Source organism: Hyla sarda, chromosome 2 (assembly GCF_029499605.1).
Source record: "Hyla sarda isolate aHylSar1 chromosome 2, aHylSar1.hap1, whole genome shotgun sequence".
NCBI lineage: Eukaryota > Metazoa > Chordata > Amphibia > Anura > Hylidae > Hyla > Hyla sarda.
In genome coordinates, this window is record NC_079190.1 from 407,074,779 (window position 1) to 407,090,547 (window position 15,769).

At 41.1% G+C, this 15,769-nt stretch overlaps 1 protein-coding gene and 1 long non-coding RNA gene across 2 annotated transcripts in view; one reads left to right on the forward strand and one right to left on the reverse strand.

Annotated features, from left to right (window-relative positions):
• LOC130356823 (acetylserotonin O-methyltransferase-like) overlaps nt 1-15,769 on the forward strand; it is a 49,921-nt gene that overhangs the window by 13,487 nt on the left and 20,665 nt on the right. The window contains exons 3-4 of the mRNA XM_056558812.1: nt 3,418-3,486; nt 7,302-7,420. Coding sequence (XP_056414787.1) covers nt 3,418-3,486; nt 7,302-7,420 — 188 coding nt within the window. The remainder of the gene's footprint in view (nt 1-3,417; nt 3,487-7,301; nt 7,421-15,769) is intronic.
• LOC130356825 (uncharacterized) overlaps nt 1-15,769 on the reverse strand; it is a 61,433-nt gene that overhangs the window by 3,890 nt on the left and 41,774 nt on the right. The window lies entirely within an intron of this gene.

Below are 15,769 nucleotides of genomic sequence, written 5' to 3' on the forward strand. Positions count from 1 at the left end.
ATCTTCACCATCCATGGGGGCAGGAGCATCCCCCGGGGATGGTGAGGACAACAATTTTACCCTATATAACGCTTTGCCAAGCTTTATATAGGGTAAAATCTGATGATTGGTTCCATTTAAGAGCGTGTATCTGGGGTTCTCCGTCATTCTTGGACATTAGCTGACCCATTCTTAGCCGTCCGGTCCAAAGTAGCTTATTGGGGAAAACCTCGGAAGGTGTCTTTCCCTCGTTGCCTTACTCTTAGGCGACTAATAGGTTACAAAGGCTCTCCTGGCCTTTACCCGAAAATTCTGTATTAGACATTATCTAACTCATACTAGCCGTCTGGTCCTAGGTAGCTTATTGGGGAAAACCTCGGAAGGTATCTATTCCCTCGTTGCCGTCCTCCAAGGCGACTAATATGCTAAAAAGGCTCTCCTGGCCTTTTCCTGTAGCTAACTCATACTAGCCGTCCAGTCCTAAGTAGCTTATTGGGGAAAACCTCTTTCCATCATTGCCCCTTCCTTAGGCGACTAGTATATTAAAAGGCTCTCCTGGCCTTTTCCTGTGATGCATGACAATTCTGTATCCTATCCACAAAGCGAATAGATAAATGCAACCAATAGCAATAACTGTCATCCACATCACTCTTATAGGGTCAGTGTCCATCTAGATGTGTTTTACCACACCTTATTCCCCCCAGACTACACGGGCTTATCACACAAATCCTGTCCTGGACTTATGATTTATTCCAGGCTCATGCTAGCAGCCAGATAATGGTTTATGTGATAGTATGGGATTTAAGCATAATCTGTGACCCCGTTAGGCGCTTTCACAGATCAGTTCGGCAATACCCTCATAAAATCACATACTTTCCTCTCTTGGCTCATACATTCATTCCATGTCTCCTTGCGGAGTAACAGTGTACTTATCCAACGGACAGAAGGTATATTGGTTCTTTGTCTATTCAAATAGACCCACTATCACAGGAGTTTAGCTATTCTAAAACCCAGTCTTAGTGCAGGACCCACAGCCACAGATCTCAGGAGGGCACAGATATAAGAAAATAAAGCTTTCCTTACCTGGCCAGGTTTTTTCAATCTGTGGTCTCCGGAGGCCCGAGCTGTAGTGGTCCTGCACTATAGCTGAGATGCTCATTGTATCAGCAGCGGCTCCGAGTTTGAGCGCCAAATAATGACCCAAAAGGTTGAGACGTCTTCTGTCGGTGGATGCCCAATTGGAAGGCTTATAAGGGGCTGCAGTCACCCTACTTTCCTTCCAACGCCACCCTGCCACTCAATTCAAGACACAAGTGCTGTCTCTATGCCGAGGTGTTACGCCGAGCGCTCCGGGTCCCTGCTCCTCCCCGGAGCGCTCACGGCGTCTCTCTCCCTGCAGCGCCCCGGTCAGACCCGCTGACCGGGAGCGCTGCACTGACATTGCCGGAGGGGATGCGATCCGGTCCCCGGCTGTCATGTGCTGGCGCGCGCGGCTCCGCTCTCTAGAGCGCGCGCGCGCCAGCTCTCTGAGACTTAAAGGGCCAGTGCACCAATGATTGGTGCCTGGCCCAATTAGCCTAATTAGCTTCCACCTGCTCCCTGGCTATAATACCTCACTTCCCCTGCACTCCCTTGCCGGATCTTGTTGCCTTGTGCCAGTGAAAGCGTTTAGTGTTGTCCAAAGCCTGTGTTACCAGATCTCTTGCTATCCATATTGACTACGAACCTTGCCGCCTGCCCCGACCTTCTGCTACGTCTGACCTTGCCTCTGCCTAGTCCTTCTGTCCCGCGCCTTCTCAGCAGTCAGCGAGGTTGAGCCATTGCTAGTGGATACGACCTGGTTGCTACCGCCGCAGCAAGACCATCCCATTTATTAAATGAATCTAATAAAAAAAATGTAATATGCTGCGGATGTCCACCATGTGATCCTACACATTATGCAACAGTCACAGTAATGAGCTCCCTGCTTCGGCTGGGTAGCTTTGTGTGTCCACTCATAGCGGACCCTCAATGCAAGCCTATGGGAGGGGGCGTGACAGCTATCACGCCCCCTCCCGTAGGCTTGCATTGAGGGGCGGAGCGTGACATCACACGCCACCCGCCCTGTGATCGCTCGTAATCAGACCCGGAGCGAACACGCTCCAGGGACTGATTACAAATGGGTTGCGTGTGCAAGATCACGGGGGTCCCCAGCGGCGGGACTCCCGCGGTCAGGCATCTTATCCCCTATCCTTTGGATAGGGGATAAGATGTCTAAGCACCGGAGTACCCCTTTAAGTTGAAACAAGTCAAATCTTAGACGGAGTCCCAAAGTGCCATTACAACAACTGTGTTTCCATATAGCATCCTTCAGCGAAATTGCACTAAAGTTAAACTGCTCTGTTTGTATCATCCTGCTGCAATTCCTAAAGTAAAGTTTTCAAGTGGTTTCCTTACCCGGCGCTTGGCATCAGGAACCACTTATCCTTGGAGTGTGGTGGATTCACATTCCTAGCTCCACAACATTATAGTCACATCACCCATATACGCCACCCTGCTCACCACACACATGTCAACACATGACAACACATGTCCATGCAAAATTCTATTTTTTTCCTTTTTAGGTGATTTTCAAAAATTTCATAAAGGGGTACTCTGGTGGAAAACAAATATTTTTCAAATCTAGTGCCAGAAAGTTAAACAGATAACTTTCTGTCCATGCCAGGATCTGTTCAGAGCAGAAGAGGTTTGCTATAGGGATTTGTGTTTGTTCTGGACAATTCCTGACACGGACAGAGGTGTCAGTAGAGAGCCCTTTGGTAAGACTGAAAAGACTGTACAACTTCCTGTGGAGTATACAGCAGCTGATAAGCACTGGAAGGATTAAGATTTTTAATTGAAGTAATTTACAAATCTGTTTAACTTTCTGGTGCCAGTTGAAAAAAAAAAATGTTTACCACATGAGTACCCCTTTAGATTTTATTCTTACATTTTCAATATGGGATATAGTACTGAATAGATGATATATGGGAGAGTACTGAATGATGAGGGAAATCTTGAATTTTGTAGATTTTAGCATAAGGTCGCAACATAGCAAAATGCAAAAAAGTTAAAGGGTCTGAAGACTTTCTGAATGAACTGTACATTACTGAAACATATCTTTCACCCACAATGAAAATAGTGCTGTTGTATGTACAGGAATGGAGATGCCATGTAACTGGACTGTTAAATAATACATATATCACACGGTCACCATTGGAGGAATAAATTGAGTTACTTGAGTTAAGTAAAACAAATATACATTTCACAGAATACCATACCCTGCCTGAGTTATAATTGTATATTAAACAAATTCATATCCTAAGATCTCATATAATTTTACATGGACATAAAAGTGTGAGTAATAGAATGTCTGGAAACTAAAAATGTAACTAAGTTATTTTCCTTTTTGTATTTCAGAGAAGGAAAGCATCAGTATGAAAATGCTTTTGGGATATCTTCAAAAGAAATATTTGAATGGATTTACAGGTAAAGTGTGTACAGGGGCATTATCCCTCGGCCATGGGCAGCACAAGAGTGGTGGAGTGGGCCTGAGGCTAAACAGCGCAAAGTGATTTTTTGTACAGTTCCCTGCTACCCATTAAACTCAAAGGGAGTGTGTTTTGCTTAGGAACCCAGTGTGGTTTCCACAGCAATAAAACACACGTCTTGCAGTCACTGTTCAAAGTAAAGTTTTTTTTTTACTTCTTTAAATCAGAATCAATATAAATCAAAGGTCTAAGGTCACTTTATATGCCTTAACGGGGTAATCCGGTGGAAATTTTTTTTTTTACCAACTGGTGCCAAAAAGTTGAATAGATTTGTAAACTAATTCTATGAAAAAATTTATCCTTCCAGTAGTTATTAGCTGCTGTATACTAAAGAGGAAATTCTTTTCTTTTTGGATTTCTTTTCTGTCTGTCCACAGTGCTTTCTGTTGACACCTCTGTCCATTTTAGGAACTATCCAGAGCAGCATATGTTTGCTATGGGGATTTTCTCCTGCTTTGGACAGTTCCTGACACGGACAGAGGTGTCAACAGGGAGCACTGTGGTCATAACAGAAAAGAAATCCAAAAAGAAAATAATTTCTTCTGTAGTATAGAGCTGCTAATAAATACTGGAAGGAATAAGATTTTTTAATAGAAGTAATTTACAAATCAGTTGATTAAAAATAAAAATAAATAAAGTTTCCCACCGGAGTACCTCTTTAAGTATTTTTTGTGCATAAACTAAAAGAATTTGATTCTGTTATGTAATGTCCGTTTTTCTGTGTTTTGATATTTTCTTCTTTGGGACCTGTTAAGACATGCTGTTTATGTCTAAACAGTTTCAGTGTTATTTTCTCTCTGGTAATGTGAGAGTTAATGCTTACAGCCCTTTAGCACTGGGAGTGTATGTGGTAAGCCTCGGGGGGGGGGGGGGGGGTGTTGGGGAGTTGGGGTGTAGCTGTAGTATATGAAGGGTTAATTTAACCCTTGTCACTTGTGACGCCAGGGTGAGGGTTAAAACTCTGAGGTAATGCTGGGCCTATCGCCACCCTTCCCAAGAGCGATAGGTGAGTCTAGAATAACGGATTGTCCACAACCGGTGCTGAACTGGAAAACTTGTAGAAACTTTACTGAAGATTTTCTGTACATGCAGTAACAGTAACAGTCCAGATAACAGAGTCTTTATACAGCACGGCAATGAGTGACAGTTGGTCGGGACCGGTAAGCTCTCTTTGGAGTAGGAGAATTGGATTGCATAGATCTGCTGGATTTAGGGGTTGGTTTAAGTCCAGTGATCTTGCGAATATTTTGGGGAATTGTAATAACTCACAATTTGGTTTATGGCCGAGGCCGCAAGGCTTTGGCCTAGTGGTTGCCGATGACAGCTGCGCAGATCCTACCTCATCAGCAGCCCATGAGGAAAGAGAGAGATTAGTGGCCACAGCTCCCTTATATGGGCAGGGGCTGAACCGTTTTAGATTGGTCCATGTTAGCTGCCACTCACCGTTACATAAGATTGTGGGTGATCATCTGACTAGAACCACCAAAGGTCCTTTAGCAAACCATAGAGTTCTGTGAACCAAGTCACATGACCCGCAGGTCCTGCGACGCTAACAAGGTAGGCATCTTAAATATACATATTTACACTTTTATTTACACAAATTTTAGCTAACTGAGGGGTGACGAGGGGTTAACTAAAGAAGAGGACCGGATTATGAAATTGTTCGATATATTTGCCCCTTTATCCGGGTTGGAGATAAATTGGAGTAAATCTACAATGCTCCCCTTAGATGAAGACATGGGGGAGATGGTGGGAAGATTATCCGTGTTAAAAAAAAGCGAATGTTTCCCCTATTTGGGAGTAAAAATAGCAGCCATTAACGATAGATTTGTGACTAATAATTTACGCCCCTTATTAAATAGTCTAGGGAAGAGAGTAGAAGTATGGATTAAAATGCCTTTCTCGATGTCAGAAAGGATGGCGATAGTAAAGATGGTGGTCCTTCCACAGATCCTGTTTCTCCTTAGTGCCTCGCCAAGGTGGATTGGCAAGGGTTGGTTCCGGAAGATAGAAGTAATACTGGGTAGATTGCTGTGGGGAAGAAAAAGGGTCCGTTTGAAGTACATATATTTTATGGCCCCCGGAGATAGGGGGGGACTGGATATGCCCAACTTTTCTGTTTACTATTTGGCTGCGCAGTTGGTACGAATTGTAAACTGGAGGAAGATTGTAGCAGATAAGGAGAAGGAGAACATATTTGAAGTGTTGGAATTGGATGAGTATGATGAGAAGATAACACGCTGTTATTGCACAAATTTAAAAAAAGTATGGGCAAGATTAAAAGAAGAATTACATATAGAAAATAGTTTTGGGTTCACACCTTTATGGACTAATAATAAATTTAAAGAATTGGTTGATTGTGAGTCAACTTTTTGGGATAGTAAGGGTATAAAACGACTGGAACAAATATTCGATAACGGACAACTTTTTTCATTTGATCACATAAAAAGGGTGTATGATATTAATGATAATGACTGGCTGTATTATTGGCAGGTTAGCCATGCAGTCCATAACGCGATTGATAAGGAGGTATATGTAGCACAGAAACACAACTTTATAGAAGCACTAATTAAAATAGAGCACTTTAAAAAAAAAAGGAATTTCAATTTTGTATAAGAAATTAAATAAGGTTATTGGAATAAGGGGGATTGATAGAATTAAAGAAAAATGGTCTCGGATAGTGGGTACTGTGTCTGAAGATGATTGGGACATTATGGCCCAAAATATAAGTAAGGTTTCCCGTAATATGGAACATAAAATTACACAATTTAAGATACTACACAGGACCCACTACTCCGCGCTTCATTTATATAGGATGGGGGTGAAGACTACGTCACAATGTGTTAAATGTGGTTTGGATGAAGCGGATTATCTACATAGTTTTTGGTCATGTGAGAAGATATCGGTTTTCTGGGAATCTGTAATAAAAGAGGTAGAAACCAGAATTCCTCTGAAGATACCTCGTATGATAGAGTTTATACTGCTAGGAGTTTTTGGTAATATGGGAAAATACGAGTGTCTGTTACATCGGACTCTGTTCTTCGCTAGATTGATCATACTAAGGAACTGGATATCCCCTAAAGAACTGCAGATAGAGGAATGGAAGGAGGGGCTAAAAACTATGAAAGACAAGGAGTTTAGATGGACAGGGAGCAAGCGGGGTCAAAGAGAATGTAGAAAGATTTGGAATATATGGTAGATTTGAATTTAAATTTTTTATTTTATTTTTTTTTCTCCGCTTCTCCTCTCTCTCTCGGGGCCAGAAGGTCGGGTGGGGGGGGTATTAATAATGAATATGTATACTTTTTCGGATACAGACTAGTATAAGTATGGCTGTATGGCCTTTCCTTTTTAACTGGTGTTGTTATGCACATTGGAACCGTATACTGTATTTTTGTAAATTTTATATTTAAAAGAAATAAAAATATTTATTAAAAAAAAAATTAAAAAAAGAAGAGGACCCCCACTGTTCCTAGGGACTCTGACTTTGGGACCCCACCACAAGGTACGGTATGAAATACGGTACCGGGACACCACAGGTATATAAAGCCTCTTCAGGTGCTGCTCTGGGCTGGTAATTTCACCATGTTTCTTTATGAACCTTTTTCTGTCTGAGCACATGTATCCTGAGTTTGTCCATGGTTATCTGTCCTGTCTATGATTTTTATATCTAGATTTTATCCTGCTTTGTTTAGTACCTTGTCGGGTTTTTGTATTCATGTAACCAATATGTTTGTGATTCCACCACATCAGATCAGAAGAGGAAATCTTGACTTTTATCCGTTTTATGGACTCAATATGGAATATTTGTGGGAAAGGAATTATCCAAGCTTTTGACCTCTCTGCATTCCACACTGTCTATGATCTTGGAGGTAATAGAAATAAATATTTACATGAAGTCAATAGAATTTTCCCATTTTCATTTTAGTTGTATTTGTATAAATGTCACATTGTAATTTCAAAACCTATTATACAAAGGAGAGCAGTGATAGAGACCCTTTCTGTAGCAGTGCTTTGTTAAAGTACCAAGTTTCTTGCCCATGCGATCTTCAGCTCCAGCATGAAAGGTAAAAGTTGCCAAGGCAATCGTACCATACTAAGCTAAGTCCTGTGTATGAGTTTCATTACTCAGAAAAGGATTTGTGCATGGAACTTCACTAAACATGGTATGTTGCCCCGACAACTGTGGCTCTCAGTGTGGCCTGTGTCTACCCACGCTAAAGCTAAAGATTGCGTGGGCCTGAAACTTGCTTTTTGCATATGATACAACAGGTAAAATAAGTAAGATTTGTAATTTACTCCCTGTAAAAAAAAATAATAATTAAAAAAGGCTTTTTGTCACTTTCATGGCCTTATAGATCTGGCCACTAGGGGTCTCCCTTCTGCTCAAGAACACATTCCATCTGCTCAAAAGCACAGACTTTGGTCTGCTGGACAGACTGACAGGAGACTAAACTCAGGAAGTGCTGTCCGGCCATAGGCAGTGAATAGCACTCGCTCTCCCTGTTTCATACGTAGGCAGAAAGCAAGTGCTATTCACTGCCTATGGCCAGACAGTACTTCCTGAGTTTGTTCTCCTGCCAGTCCGACCAGCAGGAGACCAAAGTCTGTGCTTTTGAGCAGACGGAATGCGGTCTTGATCAGAAGGGAGACCCCCTAGTGGCAAGATTTATAAGGCCATGAAAGAAACATAAAAATATATTTTTTTTTTACAGGAAGTAAATTACAAATCCTATTTATTTTACCTGCTGTATCATATGTAAAAAAAAAATTATAATAATAATTTAATGGCTGTGCCCAATTAAAGATTGCTTTTGCAGAGAGTTCTTTAACACTCCAGATGCTGCGGACCGTTATTGATGATTTCGAAACTCTGTCATCTTTTTTTATAATCTCCCATACTTTTCAAACTGTAGATCTGCAGCACCTGAAATATTATAAAGAATAATGTATTTATTTGGATAATTTAAAGAGAATATTAGAATTTTCTTGACTGTGGAGTTTACTAAGCTATGTAATATAAGAATTTGCAGTAGGGGATAAGTGTTATCCCATATTTTATTAAGCTTGTCAAATCAGACTCCATTTTGGCAATGGAACAAGTAGTGCAGGCTACAAGACAGGTAGCAGGATCAGCTCTGCGCTGACGGGATCAGAGCATGCACAGCAAGAACAGTAAAAAAGATTCAACGCGTTTCGCTGCGCATGCATAGCTTCCTCAGGCATGACAAAACAAGGTAAGGTTGATGCTTATATAGCAAGAGATTAACTTTTTCCTTCTTAGTAATAATTAAAATGTATAATGAAGTAGATAAGCTGAAAAACAATAGTATATAACAAGGGCCATAGTTTGTTCATACTCATATAAATGATATGGCAACAAATATACTATTAAATCATATCTAAAAAATTACATATATCCCAAGGAGAGCGGCACAACCTTGTAAGAGTTCTGCGTTCTGTGCACGCTGTGCGGGTGCCTGGGTTAGGACTCCACTTGTAGTAGTAATGCAGAAAACAGCAGCACACAAAAATTAGGTGAAAAAAACTTGTGGATTTATTTCATTATTCCAGTGCAAAAATCAGGAGAGCAACATTTCCACGGCCTCTCGTCGCCATTATCAAGCCATTGATAATTGATAATGGCGGCTAGAGGCGCAGAAACATTGCTCTCCTGATTTTTGCACTGGAATAATGAAATAAATCCACAAGTTTTTTTCACCTAATTTTTGTGTGCTGGTGTTTTCCGCATTACTAAAAAAGTTACATACATATACAAACAAAATTAACATGCAATATCAAAGTTACTGGAAAATATGTATATACATACTTTATCCAGCACAATGTGAAGGACATATTATAATAAACACAAATATGAATATCAAAAATGGATAAGTAATATTTATATATGAACTCAACATACCCCATCAAGCTAAATATAAAAAACATATATTCAGCTAAGCAAAAATATATATAAAAAATATATAAACACACACACAAAAAAAAAATATATATATATATATATCTTGTAGGAAGGAACAAGGGGCCATCATTGATGGTCGGTATGTGTCACTGAGGTTCCTGGCCTTGGTGAGGTAAGAGATGTTTTTTCTCACGTGTCAGTGTTGCAGATTGCAGTCTGACACTTCAGCTGTTTAGTATAGCTGTAAAGCTGATACGGAACGGCTTTTACTGGGAAAAGTCAATGTACTGGGTGGGTGACTATTCCACACGTTCCAGGCTGGGTCTTGGCAGGCTTATAAAGCAGTCAGCACTGTCAAGTGGTTGTTGTTGTTTTTTACCCCCATCTGACAGTGAAGCTGTGGAGTCCTCTGGGCTGAGGGCTAAAGGCTGCAAAGTGCTCTGGGGGCGCACAACAAGGCCCAGAAGGGAGAGTGCGCCATGTACATTTGAGGTGATTTGCACAGAGGTGGCTGATTGTTACAGCGGTTCTGACAAACGCAAATAAAAAAACACACCCACATGTGACTCCATTTTGAAAACTACACCCCTCACGGAATGTAATAAGGGGTGCAGTGAGAATTTACACCCCACAGGTGTCTGACGGATCTTTGGAACAGTGGTCCGTGAAAATGAAAAATTTTGCACAGCCCACTGTTTCAAAGATCTGTCAGACACCAGTGGGGGGTAAATGCTCACTGTACCCCTCATTACATTCTGTGAGGGATCTAGTTTCCAAAATGGTATGCCATGTGGGGGTTATTTTGCTGTTCTGGCACCATAGGGGCTTCCTAAATGCGACATGCCCCCCGAGCAAAATTTGCTCTCAAAAAGCCAAATATGACGCCTTCCCTTCTGAGCATTGTAGTTCGCCCGTAGTGCACTTCAGGTCCACTTATGGGGTACCTCCATACTCAGAAGAGATGGGGTTAAAAATTTTGGGGAGTCTTTTCTGCTATTAACCCTTGCAAAAATGTGAAATTTGGGGGGAAACCCACATTTTAGTGAATTTTTTTTTTTTTTACATATGCAAAAGTCGTGAAACACCTGTGGGGTATTAAGGCTCACTTTATCCCTTGTTACGTTCCTCAAGGGGTCTAGTTTCCAAAATGTTATGCCATGTGTTTTTTTTGCTGTTCTGGCACCATAGGGGCTTCCTAAAGGTGACATGCCCCCCAAAAACCATTTCAGAAAAACGTACTCTCTAAAATCCCCTTGTCGCTCCTTCGCTTCTGAGCCCTCTACTGCGCCCGCCGAACACTTTACATAGACATATGAGGTACGTGCTTACTCGAGAGAAATTTGGCTACAAATATAAGTATACATTTTCTCCTTTTACCCCTTGTAAAAATGCAAAAATTGGGTCTACAAGAACATGCGAGTGTAAAAAATGAAGATTTTGAATTTTCTCCTTCACTTTGCTGCTTTTCCTGTGAAACACCTAAAGGGTTAAAACATTTACTGAATGTCATTTTGAATACTTTGGGGGGTGCAGTTTTTATAATGGGGTCATTTATGGGGTATTTCTAATATGAAGACCCTTCAAATCCACTTCAAACCTGAACTGGTCCCTGAAAAATTGCGAGTTTGAAAATTATGTGAAAAATTGGAAAATTGCTGCTGAACTTTGAAGCCCTCTGGTGTCTTCCAAAAGTAAAAACTCGTCAATTTTATGATGCAAACATAAAGTAGACATATTGTATATGTGAATCCAAATAAAAATATTTGGAATATCCATTTTCCTTACAAGCAGAGAGCTTCAAAGTTAGAAAAATGCTAAATTTTTTATTTTTTCATAAAATTTTGGGATTTTTCACCAAGAAATGATGCAAGTTACCACAAAAATTTACCACTATGTTAAAGTAGAATATGTCACGAAAAAACAGTCTCAGAATCAGAATGATAACTAAAAGCATTCCAGAGTTATTAATGTTTAAAGTGACAGTGGTCAGATTTGCAAAAAAGGGCTTCGTCCTAGAGGTGAAAATGGGCTCCGTCCTTAAGGGGTTAAAGGGGTACTCTGGTGGAATTTTTTTTTTTTATCAACTGGTGCCAGAAATTTAAACAGATTTGTAAATTACTTCTATTTAAAAATCTTTGTCCTGCTCTGGACAGTTCCTGACATGTACACAGGTGTCAGCAGAGAGCACTATGGTCAGACAGAAAAGAACTACAGAAATAAATACTTCCTGTGGAGCATACAGCAGCTAAGTACTGGAAGGATAAGAATTTTTAAATAGAAGTAATTTACAAATCTTAACTTTGTGGCACCAGTTGGAGCACTCCTTTTAATCATAGCACAACAGTAACAATGACTTTTATTGCAAGGTGAACAGCCTAATGATGTAGATAAAGTTCTTGTAATGAGATTTACATGATTCTTGTTTTTGTATGTATTTTTACCTTTTTTTATTTAGGGCCAAAAAATTCAGCAAATTTCTGAAACGTCACTCCTGGGTTTTTTGGTAGGATTTCTTTCAAGACTGGGTCATTTAAAATGATAGGCCAATTATGTCTCAAAATACTTTTTAATTTCGTTAGCTTCACAATAATAGTTATAAAATTATATCTAAATTTATTTTCCACCCCCTTACTCCGGTTGTGACCTTTAGTCATGTTTTTAGACGAGGTAAGATCAGATTGTTGTATATTTTTACACTGCGGTAAGCTTGCGTAAGTAAACCATCCGGCTATCCTTTGGCAGAAAAATGTTCCCTTAAAATGGCTGCATTGGCTATGAAATCTGTATCAGTAGTGCAATTCTTGTGTATCCACAGATAATGTCTGTAGGGGAAGTTTTTCAGCCAATTAGGATAGTGGGTACTCCTATAATCTAAAAAGCTATTCACATCCATTTGTTTAAAACAAAAACAAAAATTCTGGTGGAGATCTGACCAGAATTGTTCAAAGTCTCCAAACCCAAAAACTGTATAGCATCGGAAGAAAAATGTTAAGTAAACTGAGTAAGAAAAGTAAGTTTAAATTAAGAGATCTCACAAATTCCCTTTCTTCCTGTTCTGTGCCTGTCCAAATTATAAATAAATAATCTATAAAACACAATATGTGAACTATGGACCAGAGACTGTGCTATGTGGAGGGATTCATAGCGCCCTATAAAAAGATATGCATAACTAGGGGTGAAACGCGTCACCATAGCACAGCCTCTGTTTTGCCTATACACAATCCCATCAAAAGAAAACACATTGGGGGAGATTTATCAAAACCTGTCCAGAGGAAAAGCTGCCTAGTTGTGCATAGCAACCAATCAGATCTCTTCTTTAACTTTTAGCAAGGCCTCTGGAGAATGAAATAAGCAATCTGATTGGTTGCTATGGACAACTGGGCAACTTTTCCTCTGCACTGATTTTGATAAATCTCCCCCATTATGTTGTAAAATAAACTGTTTAATAAACTGTATGGCATTAAAGGGGTACTCCGGCCCTGAGACATCTTATTCCCTATCCAAAGGATAGGGGATAAGATGTCTCACCGCAGGGGTCCCGCTGCTGGGGACCCCCGCAATCTTGTATCCGCCACCCAGTTGTTTGAGCTGCACGCCGCGGTGCCTCCTCACAAACAGCCAGGTGGCGAACCACGAGGCTGGAGTATCATGATGTCACGACTCCGCCTCTGTGTGACGTCGCCCACGCTATGCAAGTCTATGGGAGGGGGGTGTGACGGCCATCACGCCCCCTCCCATAGACTTGCATAGCGTGGGCGGGGGGTGATGTCACACGGGGGTGACGATACTCGGCCCTGTGGTTGCCACCCGGCTGTTTGTGAGCTGGCATCACGGCGTGCAGCTCAAACAGGTGGGTGGCGAATACAAGATTGCGGGGGTCCCCTGTATATTCCTGTATCGCACCCTAATTATTTCCAATTTAAAAAAAAATGTATCAATATATAAGAAAATTAACCCTTACACATCATTTTTCATTACTAGAACAGGACTCAACATAATGATCAGGATGTTGCTTCTCATCGTATTATTATAGCTACGTTAAATGCAAATATTTTTTACTACACCTGAGGTTACACCAGGGGAGCAACCTTGACACATTTTATGCTATGGTCATGAAAGATTTTAATCTCCTAAGGGAGAGATCTGTCATTTTTAAAAGCACTGACAATTTGTCCCTTTCAGAGAGGTAAGCCATCAAATCGTTACAGAATAACAGTGGTATTGTTATCCGCCCTGCCGATAAAGGCGGGGGCATTGCTATTCTGAATTGTGAGTTATATTCAGGAGACTTTAAGGATTCTTTTGGATGTTGAGTACTATGAGATCTTGCCCACTGACCCTTCATCTGAATACTATGAATTAATAAAATAAGCAGTGGAGAAGTCTTTGCAGAATAAAAGGGAGCATACATTTTTCTATGAAAAATTATTCTTTACCAATTTTTTATCTACCCAAACCCCATAAGTGTGCAATAAATCCTCCGGCTCATCCTATTATTTCTGGTATCCATAATCCATAAAAGTAAACCTTTCCTGTTATGTTTCCTAATTTATTTTTACAACCATATGTTTTGAAATTACCTTCTTATTTAGAAGATTCCACGCAACTCACCAATGAACTTAGTAGTATTTCTCCACCTTCTTCTTTTTCTTTTCTTTCTTTAGATGTAATACGGAATTGGGCATAGCAAACATTGGTGATTATCTTCTTAATGACCCTACTATGAGCAATGATCAAGCTATTTCTCTCCTTAATTCCATACAGTTTATATTGCAACATAATGGAGGGGATTTATCAAAACCAGTGCAAAGGAAAAGTTTCCCAGTTGCCCATAGGATACAATCGGATTGCTTCTTTCATTTTGCAGAGGCCTTGTTAAAAATTAAAGAAGTGATCTGATGCTATGGGCAACTGGGTAGTTTTTCCTCTGGACAGGTTTTGAGAAATCTCCCCCAATGACGTTTTCTTTTGATGGGATTTTGTATAGGCAGAACAGAGGCTGTGCTATGGGGACGCTTGTCGCCCCTAGTTATGCTAATCTTTTCATGGGGTGCTTTAAATCCCTCAACATAACAGTGTTCACATATTGCATTTTTCTGCCGCTTTGTAGATGACTTATTTATAATTTGGACAGGCACTGAACCGGAAGAAAGGGAATTTGTTTGATCTCTGAATTAGAACACATGGTGGCTTCAGTTTACTTTGCATTTTTCTTCTGATGCTTTACAGTTTTGGGATTTGGAGATTTTGAACAATTCTGGTAAGACATCCACCAGAACTATTTTAAACAAGTGGATGTGAATAGCTGTTTAGATTATAGGAGCGCTCACTATCCTAACTTGCTGAAAAATGTCCCCTATGGACAATAACTGTGGATACGCAAGAATTGCACTACTGATATAGATTTCATAGCCAAGGCAGCCATCTTAAAGGCCAAAGGATATCCGGATGGTTTACTTACCGATTGTTACGTTATGCGCTCCGGCCTCACAGGCTGGCCGTGAGCGCATGGTCCCCTTACCTTCTGCTGCCGACGGGGCTGGGACTCGCACTGCGCGACGCAACCGCATGTGAGCCCCAGTCCATCACTCTCCGGGTGTTTCCCCTGCCTCTGCTTCCACCTCTCTGCTCCGGCGCACGTGTCCCTGTCCCTCAGGGCGTGCGCGCGCCGGAGCTTTAAGATTTAAAGGGCCAGTACACTCATTAGTGTAACCACCTGTGTCTTGTTGATAAATTCCTCCACCCTCCTCAGTTCTCTGCCGGATCTTTGTTGCCTTGTGCCCTAGAGAAAGCGTTCCTTTGTATTGCCCTGCTGTGTACCACATCTCCTGCTCTTGTGACCTTGACCTTGCTTCTCTGCCGCCTGCCTACTGAACTTCTGCTACATCCCGACTACGCTACTGTGCTGCCTGCCCTGACCTACAGCTATCCTGACTACGAGTTGTCTCATCCCTTCTGTGCTTCACATCTCCTCAGCCACCTGTGTGGTCGAGCCGTTGCCGGGGGTTACGATCTGGGTGTCGCCTGCAGCAGCAAGCCCATCCTGCTTTCCCTGGCACGGTCCAAGTCATCTGCCACACAGGTACAGCGGATCCACATACACCTGATTTCCTGTCTTCTGAAACGTGAGTGTTACACCGATGCTTACTGCAGAGTAAAAAAGTATAAAACAATCTGATCTTACCTCTTCCAAAAATATGACTAAAGGTCACAACCGGAGTAAGGGAATGGAAAAGAAAATTCAGCTATAACTTTATAACTAGCTATAATTGTGAAGCTAACAAAATTAAACGTATGT